The sequence below is a fragment of the Pseudophryne corroboree genome, chromosome 2 (genome assembly GCF_028390025.1).
Source record: "Pseudophryne corroboree isolate aPseCor3 chromosome 2, aPseCor3.hap2, whole genome shotgun sequence".
Lineage (NCBI taxonomy): Eukaryota > Metazoa > Chordata > Amphibia > Anura > Myobatrachidae > Pseudophryne > Pseudophryne corroboree.
Window position 1 is genome coordinate 613,931,172 of NC_086445.1, and position 13,814 is coordinate 613,944,985.

General features: G+C 42.9%; 1 protein-coding gene across 1 annotated transcript in view; it reads left to right on the plus strand.

The window, feature by feature from the left end:
- GUCA1C (guanylate cyclase activator 1C) overlaps positions 1-13,814 on the plus strand; it is a 147,090-nt gene that overhangs the window by 36,161 nt on the left and 97,115 nt on the right. The window contains exon 2 of the mRNA XM_063954792.1: positions 12,978-13,127. Coding sequence (XP_063810862.1) covers positions 12,978-13,127 — 150 coding nt within the window. The remainder of the gene's footprint in view (positions 1-12,977; positions 13,128-13,814) is intronic.

Sequence of the window (13,814 nt, forward strand, 5' to 3'; positions counted from 1 at the left end):
GCAAGCGATGGGCCCATGTGCGACAAAATGCTTTGGTGAAGGAGAGAGCCAGCAGCAGCAGCGCCTCCACTAATTACACAGTGCTGCTGTGGCTCCCTCCTCCTCCGTCACCCCCCTTTCCTCTCGTAATCGGTGCGCTCCTCGGCGGCGGCACACAGTGGCAGCCATTCGGCATGTAATGAGTAAGTTTTACTCATTACATGCTGGTCTGGCTTTGGGCCCCTGGACAGTGGCGGGCCCCAGTGCAAGGCACTGCCTGCACTGGCGGTAGTTCCGCCACTGCATACATACATACAGTGTCAGATTGGGGCATGAAGGGCCCACCGGGTAAATGCAGTGGTGGGGGCCCATGTTTAGAGGCATGCCAAACCATTAGTGTATGGACTGGGCACCTTGATAAATATATATAGTAAATACTGCTAGTAAATACATGATAATGTACCAGATTAAAAACAGCAAAGTACTGTAGTAAATACACCATAGACCTGTGCAGCAGTAACGTGCGGTGGGGTCAGGCAGGTGAGGCAGAGCCTTTCCTGTCATACTAACGTTTGTGGCAGAGTTTTTACTGTATAAAGTATGTGAAAAATACAAATTATTTGTTTCAAATATCTTCTTTGTATTATTCTAATAATTTTTATAGCCAAAACTATGGAGTAAAAAGTCTATGGCAGGTGAGGCAGTGTCTAACCTTTCCACACATCTCTGATCAAAGCGCAGTAAAAAAAGGAGTTTATACTGCTGCACCAGTGTATAGTGCTCACATACACCCTTCGACTAATATATTGTGTGTAAATCTGGCTCTGGTGCTAGCCAGTGCCTCCTGAGCCATTTAACTCACCACATGTCCCTGCTGTGCAGTATAAGGTAACCTCTGTATAGTGTATAGCTCAAGTGCTCAGTCTGGAACCTGATCCCTAGAGGCAGAGCTGGCCATAGGCATAGGTCTACTAGGCAATTGCCTAGGGCATTTGTTATGCCTAGAGGCATCATCAGCTTCTGCTGATTAAAATGATATGCAGCATGCCTATATTCTGTATGTAGCATTTCATATGCAGATACAGCCACAGTCTCACACAGTATATAGGCATGCTACATATAATTTTAATCATCAGAAGCTGCTTGTGCATCCTAGCCACATATCAATGCAAATAAGCTGCATTTTCATTAAAAAAAACGGTGCCCGACGTTAGCATTGAGGCAAGATTTATGGGGACACATCTGTATCCAAGCAGAGGCAGAGGTCACAGTGTCAGTGGCAGTGTGAGTGCTGTGTGCATGTGAGTGGGTTGGTTGTGCAGTAGTGTTCGGAATATGTGTAAGGAGCATTATGTGTGTCATGTAAAAATGCATTAATAATGTGCAACATACGTGTAAGGGGCACTATGTGTGTCATTATGTGTATAAGGGCATTAATAATGTGCGGCATATGTGTAACAGGGTACTACTGTATGTGTGTCATTATTTGTATAGGGGCACTAATAATGTGCAGCAAATGTGTAGGGGGCACTGTGTGTGTCATTATGTGCATAAGGGCATTAATAATGTGCGGCATATGTGTAAGGGACATTGGGGGTGATTCTGAGTTGATCGCAGCAGGAACTTTGTTAGCAGTTGGGCAAAACCATGTGCACTGCAGAGGGGGCAGAAAAAGTTAGATTTGGGTGGGTTATTTTGTTTCTGTGCAGAGTAAGTACTGGCTGCTTTATTTTTACACTGCAATTTAGATTTCAGATTGAACACACCACACCCAAATCAAACTCTCTCTGCACATGTTAAATCTGCCTCCCCTGCAGTGCACATGGTTTTGCCCAACTGCTAACAAAGTTCCTGCTGCGATCAACTCGGAATTACCCCCATTATGTGTATAAGGGCAGTAATAAAGGTTGTCATAATGTGTAAGGCGCATTATGTTTATAAGGACATTAATAATGTGTCTCATATGTGTAAGGGGCATTACTCTGTGGCATTATGTGTATAAGGTGCTCTACTATGTGGCGTTGCATATAGAAAGGGCACTACTGTGTCATCTAATGTGAATAAAGAGCAATAGGGTGTGGTGTAATGTGAATAAGGAGCAATTCAGTGTGATGTAATGTGAGTAAGAGGCTCTACTGTGAGGATTAACGTTTATAAGGTAAAGTGATACTACTGTGGGATGTAATATGAATGATGAACACTATCGCATGATCAAAACTGAATAAAGTGGCAGTACTGTGTGGTGTAATTGGAATTGGGGTTACTATTGTGTGGCCATGCACCTTGCCAGCAAAAACACACTCCTTTTTTGGGCTGAGCACCAAATGTGCGAACTGTTCCTATTTAAAATATAGGGGGTACAAACAGGGGCGTATCTACGCATTGGCCAGGATGGCACACGCCAGGGGCGCTTTCCGAGGAGGGGGCGCCGCCTGGTGATGCCATCCTGGCCCGGCACCCTCACTCATCAGCAGTGACAGCGCCGCTGCTATACGTACTTAGGGCACTGCTCTCTGAGCTGTGCCTGTGGTCACATGTGCGGCGAAGGCAGGAGCTGGAACCTGGAGATGTCTGGCGGGGCCATGCAGCAGCATCAGCGCAAGCGACTATGACCACAATGCATGGTCCCGCCCCCTATCCTTCCTCACTGGCGGCTTCGTTCTCCTCACAGAGCAGGATGTGGCTGTGCTCAAAGCCTAACACTCAGGACAGAGGGTGCCGCTGGACCCGGTACTGTTCCTCTGCGGTGGCCATGCGGCTGTAAGCCTATGCCGCCCGCACTCAGCCACCCTTAAAGCCCTTCACAGGAAAGAAAAAAACCAGGTACCATGGGGGCACTGTGTTTTGGGGGGCAATATGGGGGTGATGAATGTACTAGGTGATATGGGGGTGCTGAATTTACTAGTGATTATATAGGGGTGCTATGTGTATGGAGGGGCAATATGGGGGTGCTGAATGTATTGGGGATAATACAGGGGTGCTATGTGTACTGGGGTGAGGGTAATATGGGGACACTGTGTACTGGAGGTAACATGGGATACTGTGTGTACTGGGGGGTAATATGGGAGTGCTGTTTATACTGTACTAGGAGAAATATGGGTGTGCTGTGTATTGGAGGATAATATGGGGGTGCTGTATATACGTACTAAGGGTTATATATGAGGGGTTGGGTATGAAATGCCGGCTGTTGGGATGCCGGTGATCAGAAGGCCGACAGCGGCATCCCGACAGTTGAAATTCCGACTGGGGTTGGTAACTGGTCTAGGGGGGCGCTGGTCCCTTACTTTGCCAGGGGAGCTCGGACTCCTAGATACACCTCTGGGTACAAACACCAAAATAAGGACAGCTATGGGTGAGGGATGATGGTGCTGGGAAAGAGGTGCAAGGTCAGAGGCGGAACCAGCGGTGGTGCTAGGGAGCACCAGCCAAAATCTTGCCTGGGGCATCATATTGGTTAGGGCCGGCTCTACCTAGAGGAGGGGGTGGGCTGGTTGCAGATCTGTCACTTTATGCAAATTCTGCTACAAAGCCCTTCCCTGGTATACTTCCTTGCATCCTAATGTGCAAGGACTGAGATGCCCACTGTCAGAGTCCACAGATGCTGGAATACTGCTTAGACATCACAATCAATTGAAACTTGCACCAGTCTGTGAGTAATTTATCATCTGTGTATGCACTTATTATCAGCTACAAAATACACAGAGAAATGAAGTGCTGTTTTTCACAAGGAAATTAATTTATGTACACAGAATCACTTATTAGTTTAAGAAACACATTTATTAGTACAAACAATGTTACACACAGCCGGTGTTATAACACATACAATTCCAATTAAAAATAAAAAAGCCTATATTCTAAAAAAAAAAAAAAAAGCCCATAGATATGGGACCTAATTCAGACCTGATCGCAGCAGCAACATTTTTCTCTAATGGGCAAGACCATGTGGGTCATTCAGACCTGATCGCTCGCTAGGGGTTTTTTGCACTGCTGCGAGCAGATAGTCGCCGCCCATAGGGGAGTGTATTTTTGCTTTGCAAGTGTGCGATCGCATGTGCAGCTGGCCGGTACAAAAAAGTTTTGTGCAGTTTCTGAGTAACCCAGAACTTACTCAGCCGCTGCGATCACTTCAGCCTGTCCGGGGCCGGAATTGACGTCAGACACCCGCCCTGCAAACACTTAGACACGCCTGCGTTTTTCCAACCACTCCTAGAAAACGGTCAGTTGCCATCCACAAATGCCTTCTTCCTGTCAATCTCCTTACGTTTGGCTGTGCGAATGGATTCTTCATACAATCCATCGCTGGGCAACGATCCGCTTTGTACTTGTACGATGCGCCTGCGCATTGCGGTGCATACGCATGCGCAGTTCTGACCAGATTGCAGCGCAGCGAAAAAACCTAGCGTGCGATCAGGTCAGAATGACCCCCCATGTGCAGTGCAGGTGGAGCAGATTGCCGGCTCAGTGTTCTGCGTTAATGCCGCCTCCGAACAGTGTACATCCACAGGTCACGATGCCGCGTGTATCAGATGCCGCTGGTCGAAAATCCCGCACACCAGGACAAACAGATTGACGTCACTGCGTCTAGCATCCATAAGCCCAAAGCGTTTCATCACAGACTTCGGCAGAGGGTGAAACTTTGTCACCAGTCGTTTATTTATACTAGAATGAAAGCATATTCTTGACTGCACAGTGACGGAAGTGTCCTCAAGATATATATGGACAATTGGTAGTGATTCTTAGCTCAGAAATGTTTATTAACCATTAGAGGCATTACAAATATTATAATACTTCTACTTAGCACTAGTATAGCTTTTCAAATGTTCAACACAATCTCCAACACTCATTATATTACTTGTATCCGGGTTTAAGCTGGTGTTACCATTTGCAAAACTCCAAAGAGAAACAATTGTATCCAGTTTAGAGCAAATTTTATTAATAACAAAAAAGCAACAATTTGTTAGTTGTATCCAAAAGAAGCAACAGATGATTTTATTCATTCCAAGCCATGCTGATTCTATATACAGCTGGTTAGTATATCATGAACTGTTTTCTAAGCACATATGTTTAATTAGCTGTTTGAAAAGCACACGTACAGTAGTTAATGTGTTAGTGCTGCGTGCACATAGTAATTAGTGCCTCATATAGCATTTATTTTTCCAGTACACTTTTTATCTACCACAATCTGTGAGACAGTCATAAAATTTAATACAGCATCCAATCATGCCATCCATAAACTGAAGGTTGAGCCTATTCACTTGGATCAATGTTATCCTGGGTATTTAGGGTGCTTAATCTGTAGTTTACAATGCTCCACACCTTATGGGTTTAATATAAGTCCGACATATTCTCATCACATCCGGCAGCGTAATCAGTATGTTATACCGGTGAACGGGATCCTGATGCTTGAAATACCGACTCCAGGATGTTGACGTTACAAACACCTACAGGAGTAAGTAAAGGGTGTTCCCCACCCCCTTACCCGAACCCTCCCTACCAGCAGTCTAAGCCTAACCTCCCCACTTAGCGACTAAACCAAACCCTCCCTCTCCCACAGCCTGACACTAACCTCCACCGAGGGATGCCTAACCCTAACCCACACTCCCCGTGGCCCAACCTTAACCTTCCCCCCGTAGCCTAACCCCTCCCACACACACACACCTGATGCCTAAACCTAACCCCCCATCACCCGGCCCTAAACTTAACCTTGCAGCTATATTTATGATCGGGATTCTGGCTGTCGGGAATCCGGCATGGGTATCCTGGCCCATTCGGATTTCTGACATCGGGATTCTGTAGGGTGTCGGGATCCATGCATCGGGTTAGCTACCACCCAGGAATGCCCAATATGTTTTCAGTGTACTTCTCCATGCATGCATCAAAAATCTGTATGAACACATGTGGGACTTAAAACCACTTAACTGACGATTTTTCACTTCAAAACTGTTAATAACATTATTTTTTTTAAATTTATTTAATTTAATAAAGTTTAAAAAGTATTTTTCTAAATATTTAAACATTATATTATGCACATCTGCAGAATGGATCTCCTCATTAAAAAAAATGGGGGGACCGGGTGGGACGGCGCAGTCGCATGAAATCTGACCATGCCAGTTAAGTGGTAAGCTGGGTGCACACTGGCTGATAATCAGCCATTCAATTGAATGGCTGATATATCATGGGCACGTCAACAGGTGTGTACCCCCAATATGTCTGTGAAAAACGTCTTTCACACGCATATCACGTCGGCCCTACAGTATAGTCATTAGCCAATATATCTGCAGCTACTCTATATCGGTATTTTGTGTTGTGTGTATGGGCGGTCTGATGACTGTCCATACACTGGCTGCAGGGACCCACATCACAGCTGGATGGGCAAATTCAAATGTCCATCAAGCTGTATGACAGGGACTGACATATTGAGAGGCTGATCGGTAAGTCTGAAAACTTACCGTGATCTGCCATGCATATGGGATTTTCTGTATACTATCTGTAGGAACGGCACCCCGCCAGCTGAACAGCACTACTGAGTGCCTCTCCACCTATATATATATGTGTGTGTGTGTGTGTGTGTGTGTGTGTGTGTGTGTGTGTGTGTGTGTGTGTGTGTGTGTGTGTGTGTGTGTGTGTGTGTGTGTGTGTGTGTGTGTGTGTGTGTGTGTGTTTTGCACCACACCCCAGGCCACCATTATAAAATAACTTCCCACCCCCCGCTGGGAATAGACCCCCAGTGGTCTTAAATTCTAATAATAATACCCCCACACACCCCTGGTTTATGTAAGTCAACAGTCAGAAGATCAACAATGTCTAGGTCAACACCAAATGGTCAACATGCCCAAGTGTGATCAAAGGGTGGACATGGAAAGGGTCGACACATGAAAAGGTCAACATGAGTTTTTTATGTTATTTTGGTGTCAAAATTTTCCTTCCAGCATGTAGACCCCCAATTAGTGCATACCGTTCCCTTACATGGCAAGCAATTTCATGCAAAGTGTCTCGATTTGCTCAGCACAGGTTATCATTCTGAATTGTAGTCCAAGTGGATGGTAAAGTATGAAAAAGTCCTAAAAATGAAAGAAAGAAAAAAAGTCAACCATATGCTGTGTCGACCATTGCCATGTTGACCATTTGAACCTGTCAACCTTTTAACTGTTGACCTATCATCAGGATACCCACCCCCTCAGTAGTAAAAAAAATAGACATGTTTCTATAACCCCATAAGTTAAAAACCTCTTTCTCTGCACCCCCTCCTCCATGGAGAGTGCAGCGGAGTGTGTGGTGTGTGTCAGGGGAGACTGGTGATCAGTCACCCTTTCTGCAGCTGATCTCTAATGCAGTTCTGCCACAGAGATGGGGTGCCACTGGAGAAGTAATGAACATCTCCACGTCAACCCGCCCTGTGAATCACAATGAGCAGAGAAAAGTTCCACAAAACAGGGCTTTTCTCTGCCCTATGATTACACCTCAATATCATTAATCTAAATGTAATCAAATTAATTAGACATTGAGGTGTAACATTTTTAAAATTTATCTCTCAAGGAAAAGTGTGCCTTGGATAAACAACTGTCATGGTCATTATCAAATTTCCTTTATATAAAGTCATCCTTGAGAAGAAGAGAACTAGCTGTCTCTTAGCGCCTAGAGTTAGTAGGCAGTTTAACATAAAGCAAAGGGAAATATTTACCAGGGGGCATTTCTTGTACAGTTTCCAAACAGCCACACATCAAATGCACTTTTCCAAACTGCGGGATTTACCATACTGCAGCTTGGAAGTGGAAAACTGAACCTGCAGTCAATGTGTGGCAGAGTACTGTAGAACTACAAGGGCAGCAGTGCATACTGTACTACAAATGTTGCCCCTGATCCTAGATAAATGGGGATACTAAAAAAATATTAAGGGGTCTATTTACTAAGCCTTGGATGGAGATAAAGTACCAGCCAATCAGCTACTAACTGTCATTTTTCAAACACAGCCTGTGGCATGGCAGAAGCCGATTGGCAGGTACTTTATCTCCGCCCACTTTACCTCCATTCAAGGGTTAGTCAATAGACCCCAAAGTCCCCAGGACCTAAATAAATAAATAACTGTAAAATGACTCAATTGTAAATTGACATAGCTCCATTTGTAAATAAATAATTATTAATATTCCCATTCGTTCATAAATAACTATTCATGCCCCCATTAATAAAAATATGAATATTAATGCGCCCAAATTATAATTTGTTGTGACCACCAATTAAAAGAAAATATTATCCAAATCTACTGACAGTAATTGACATGCTCGCCCTATCTTGATCTGATGTAATTCATGTGGGAATAAGGTAATTAATATGGGAAATGAAAAAACCCTACTGCAAAATCATTCAGGGCCTGATTCATAGGTGGACGCAGTTGCTATTGTGATTTTTTACAGGATCACAGCTGTGGTAATATGCAAATGCTAGTTTAACCTTTCCCTTGTGTACTTAAGTGCGATGGCTTGTGCAAGTCCTGAGGCACCCACTTTCAAAGGCCATAGATGGCCTATATCCACAAGAGGTTATAAATTAGAGATGTGCAGGTTCGGATTTACCCGGATTTACCAGGATCTCAAAACGGCATCTAATTGGCTCTCGGATGTCACATGGTTTGGATAACCAATGAGAAAAATCCGTATGAATCCGAACTTGCGCTAATTCTGGTGTTAAGAACCGAGTAAATCTGAACCCGCACATCTCTATTATAAACACCCCACCATCGGCGTATTGCTACTTGCACCATCAACACTTTCACCAGCCTATGGCAGATGCAGTGTCTCCTCAACTCCGGCTAAACATGGCCTCTGTGGTTGCGGTACTGCATCTGAGAACAAAGCCGCTCGCAAAAACTCATCAGCGACACTCCTATAACATGAGATGGCCTTTTTTGCATTCACTTCAGGCCACCTCACAAAGATATCCTATATTTTGTTTTTCCACTGTTACCTACCAGCCATGGGTTCAAGGAGGAGTCCAATGTTACTGAGCACTGAGCCAGTGCTTTGTGGGTATTCAGCCTGACTGATCCCTCGTGACCAGTCCCGATACCGAGAAGCATAGTTGCAATACTGAAAAGCAATGAGCTTGTGAAAAAGTATGGATGGTGTAATGGTTAGCATTACTGCCTCACAGCACTGAGGTCATGGGTTCATTTCCCACCATGGCCCTAACTGTATATTCTCCCCATACTTGCGTGGGTTTCCTCCCACAATCCAAAAATATACTGGTAGGTTAATTGGCTCCCAACAAAATTAACCCTAGCATGAATGTGTGTGCGTGTACGTGTGGTAGGGAATATAGATTGTATGCTCCACTGGGGCAGGGACTGATGTGAATGGGTAAATATTCTCTGTACAGCACTGCGGAATATGTTTGCGCTATATCAATAACTAGTAATAATAATAAAAGGGAATTCATTATTATTATTTTGGTTTTTGTTCAGGTTCTGACAGGCAAAATAGCCCTAATGTGCTTGTGTGAACCACATCTCTGTTCTTTTTACAAATAAGCCGCAGTTTGCATTTTGGTGGTCATTCCGAGTTGTTCGCTCGGTAATTTTCTTTGCATCGCAGCGATTTTCCGCTAATTGCGCATGCGCAATGTTCGCACTGCGACTGCGCCAAGTAAATTTGCTATGAAGAGTGGTATTTTACTCACGGCATTACAAGGTTTTTTCTTCGTTCTGGTGATCGTAATGTGATTGACAGGAAGTGGGTGTTTCTGGGCGGAAACAGGCCGTTTTATGGGAGTGTGTGAAAAAACGCTACCGTTTCTGGGAAAAACGCGGGAGTGGCTGGAGAAACGGAGGAGTGTCTGGGCGAACGCTGCGTGTGTTTGTGACGTCAAACCAGGAACGACAAGCACTGAACTGATCGCACTGGAAGAGTAAGTCTCGAGCTACTCAGAAACTGCACAGAGAAGTCTTTTCGCAATATTGCGAATCTTTCGTTCGCAATTTTGATAAGCTAAGATTCACTCCCAGTAGGCGGCGGCTTAGCGTGTGCAATGCTGCTAAAAGCAGCTTGCGAGCGAACAACTCGGAATGAGGGCCTTTGGCCCTCATTCCAAGTTGATCGCTCGTTATTTTTTTTTTGCAACGGAGCGATTAGTCGCTAATGCGCATGCGCAATGTCCGCAGTGCGACTGTGCCAAGTAAATTGGCTATGCAGTTAGGTATTTTACTCACGGCATTACAAGGTTTTTTCTTCGTTCTGGTGATCGTAGTGTGATTGACAGGAGGTGGGTGTTTCTGGGCGGAAACAGGCCGTTTTATGGGTGTGTGTGAAAAAACGCTGCCGTTTCTTGGAAAAACGCGGGAGTGGCTGGAGAAACGGGGGAGTGTCTGGGCGAACGCTGGGAGTGTTTGTGACGTCAAACCAAGGAACGAAACTGACTGAACTGATCGCAGTTGCCGAGTAAGTCTGGAGCTACTCAGAAACTGCTAAGAAGTGTCTATTCGCAATTCTGCTAATCTTTCGTTGCAATTTTACTATGCTAAGATTCACTCCCAGTAGGCGGCGGCTTAGCGTGTGCAAAGCTGCTAAAAGCAGCTTGCGAGCGAACAACTCGGAATGACCACCTTTGTTCCTATACTTCCCATGTGTAAAACTGGGGAGGCGAATTTAAATCTTTAGGTTTAAAATCATACATTTGATGTGTGTCTGGTCTTTAGTAAATCGCTTGGTTTACAAACTGCACATGAAAGCCCAGGGAAAGCCCAGGAAAAGCTGTGGTTTGAACAAAAAAGTTTTTCTCAACAAATCATCCAAGTTGTCCACAAAAAAAATTTATTTGAGCTCTGGCCAATACAGAAGGTTTTATATTTCAGTACAAATTCCAGGATTTCTTTTTGGAGATTAGTGACACAGTAGGGGATAAAGCAGGGTTGGCTACATGGCTAATATGGATAAATAGCACTGCCTTTGTATTCTTGACATTAAGATTAAGTTTTTTACTAAAGAGTTTATATTGAAGTGTGCTCTGGTTAGTAGACTGTGGAATTGTGTGACATAGGTAGGTCACTGTATCATCTATGAACACGACAAGTTTTACCTCATTGATGCCCAAATCTATATTGTTTATAGATGATCTCTGTGCATGTGCTAAGCCAACTCCCTGTCACTATCCAAGAGCCCCCATTACATTTTCAATATACTTCTCCACGTTTGCTTCTAAAATCGCAACTGCGACTCTGTACGGACATAGGGGTCTATGTAATAAGACTTAGAGAACAAGGGAAGGGGGACAGAGATAAATTACCAGCCAATCAGCTCATAACTGTCATTTTTCAAACACAGTCTGTAGCATGACAGTTAGGAGCTGATTGGTTGGTACTTTATCTCCATCCACTTTATCTCTCTCCAAAGATTAGTACACAGACCCCATAATCAGGAAGAGTGTGCGGTGCAGCTTAGACACATGCACATTACCAAAAATCGTTATATTACATCCGACATTGGCAGTGCATCCACTTCTGAATCAGGACCAATATGGGGGGTGATTCCGAGTTGTTCGCTCGCTAGCTGCTTTTAGCAGCATTGCACACGCTAAGCCGCCGCCCTCTGGGAGTGTATCTTAGCTTAGCAGAATAGCGAACGAAAGATTCCTTAATTTTCTCGTAACGATTACCCCGCAGTTTCTGAGTAGCTCCAGACTTACTCTGCCATTGCGACCAGCTCAGTCCTTTTCGTTCCTGGTTTGACGTCACAAACACACCCAGCGTTCGCCCAGCCACTCCCCCGTTTCTCCAGCCACTCCCGCGGTTTTCCCTGAAACGCCTGCGTTTTTCCGCACACTCCCAGAAAACGGTTAGTTTCCGCCCAGAAACACCCATTTCCTGTCAATCACACTACGATCAGCAGAACGATGAAAAAACTTTGTTACGCCGTGAGTAAAATACCAAACTTTTGTGCTAATTTACTTGGCGCAGGCGCACTGCGAACATTGCACATGCACAGTTTGCCACTAATCGCTCCGTAGCGGGGGGAAAATAACGAGCGATCAACTCGGAATGACCCCCATGGTGTGGAGCCCAATATCAAACAAGTAAGGCAATAAAGTATGGTGCTATGGTTTTAAGCATTGTGGCCCTTATTTATCAATGAGTGATAAATTTAATTGTGAGTGATAAATTGCACCAGCCAATCAGCTCTGACTGCCATGTCACAGGCTGAGTTTGAAAAATGACAGGAGCGGATTGGCTGGTGCAATTTATCACTCACAGTGAAATGTATAACTCATCGATAAATAATGGCATTTATCTGAGAAATACTGTTCTTTAAGACAAATGAACTATTTTATGTGTGTAATTCCAGGGCAAGTTCAATGGGCGGTGCAAGGTTCAGCAATATTAGTAATATAACCACTCACTTTAATCCAAAGGAAAAAAAGAAAAAAAAAGTAAATACAGTAAGATAAAAAGAGAGAGGGGAATAGAGTGACCATGGTGTCCACACCTAAAAATGTCAGTCAAGAATTGCATTTAAAGATAAGATATTTATCTGTGCTATTATACTTTATATACTTTTATTGGATTGCATTTTGTTTTTAATAATTTGATGTTCGTTTTGGTTCACAATTTTATATACTTATGCATTGCATAGATGATAATGAAAAAATTGATTTTTTGGTTGTAACCTAGCATATGAAAACTATGCACTCTCCCTGCCATAATCAGTACATGCACAATATGTTTATCATATGCAGATTTGTGTCATATGTTTATACTGTATTTTATTGTATTTACAGCTTGGGAATAAGTTTTTACTTTGCAAACTTTATTTTCCCAGATCATATAGCAATGAGAGTAGCAAATACTTAAGTCCAATAAATGATTTCAGGAATATACAACATGATACTATTATATTTTCAATGTTATTTTTTATTCTTCACAATAACTGTTAAAAAAACACCAACAATTTATAAAAATACAACTTTTCCTATTTACCTCTTTATTTACTTGGTATTTTTCTGTTCATTCTCAGGATGGATTTATTGACTTTTTGGAATTCATTGCTGCAATTAACTTGGTTTTACGAGGAAAAATTGATCAGAAATTAAAGTGGTATTTTAAACTATATGATGCAGATGGAAATGGAGCAATCGACCGAAAAGAATTGCTAAGTATTATAACGGTAAGGAAAGGAGTGGAGAAAACAAACAACATACTCTCCTGAGAAGGAAGACTATTTTTGAAGTAGTTATACATCATTTCTGAGTTATCGCTCATCTTTAATTCTTCTGTTTTTACCCAATGTTTTATATGACCCTGATGCCATATAAATTTTTGTGGTATGATTCAAGCATTTTGTACTGTTCGACAGGGGAATAATGAGGCCACAGAAAGTTCAGGTTATATCAAATAATGCATACTTTGTGAGTTTAGGTTTCAGTGTATTTGTTTTATGAGAAAATGACCATATCTGGCACAAATGTAATATTTTCTTGTCAGGTACAGTTATGCTCCAATAATATACTAGAATTGGTCAGTTTAATAGTTGCATAGCAATTGCTTAAACAGATGTGTTTATGTATTAGATAAACGTGATCTATAAGAAAAAATAACCACAGTTTGTAACATCTATAGACAACTATTTTACTACTAAAACAGTGACACTTTTGTTGCAATGATAATTTCCCCAAAACAACACTCATATCATTGCGTTATAGAAATGTATAGTTTATTCTTCATATCAAAATTCTTCATTTGCAGCTTTTAATTAAGTGCTATGAAAACAAAAGAGCTATCTGTTGGTGACTAAGACACTGACACCTCATACAGCAGTACCTGAGTGTTGTGTTTGTCCAGCTTCACAAAGCAT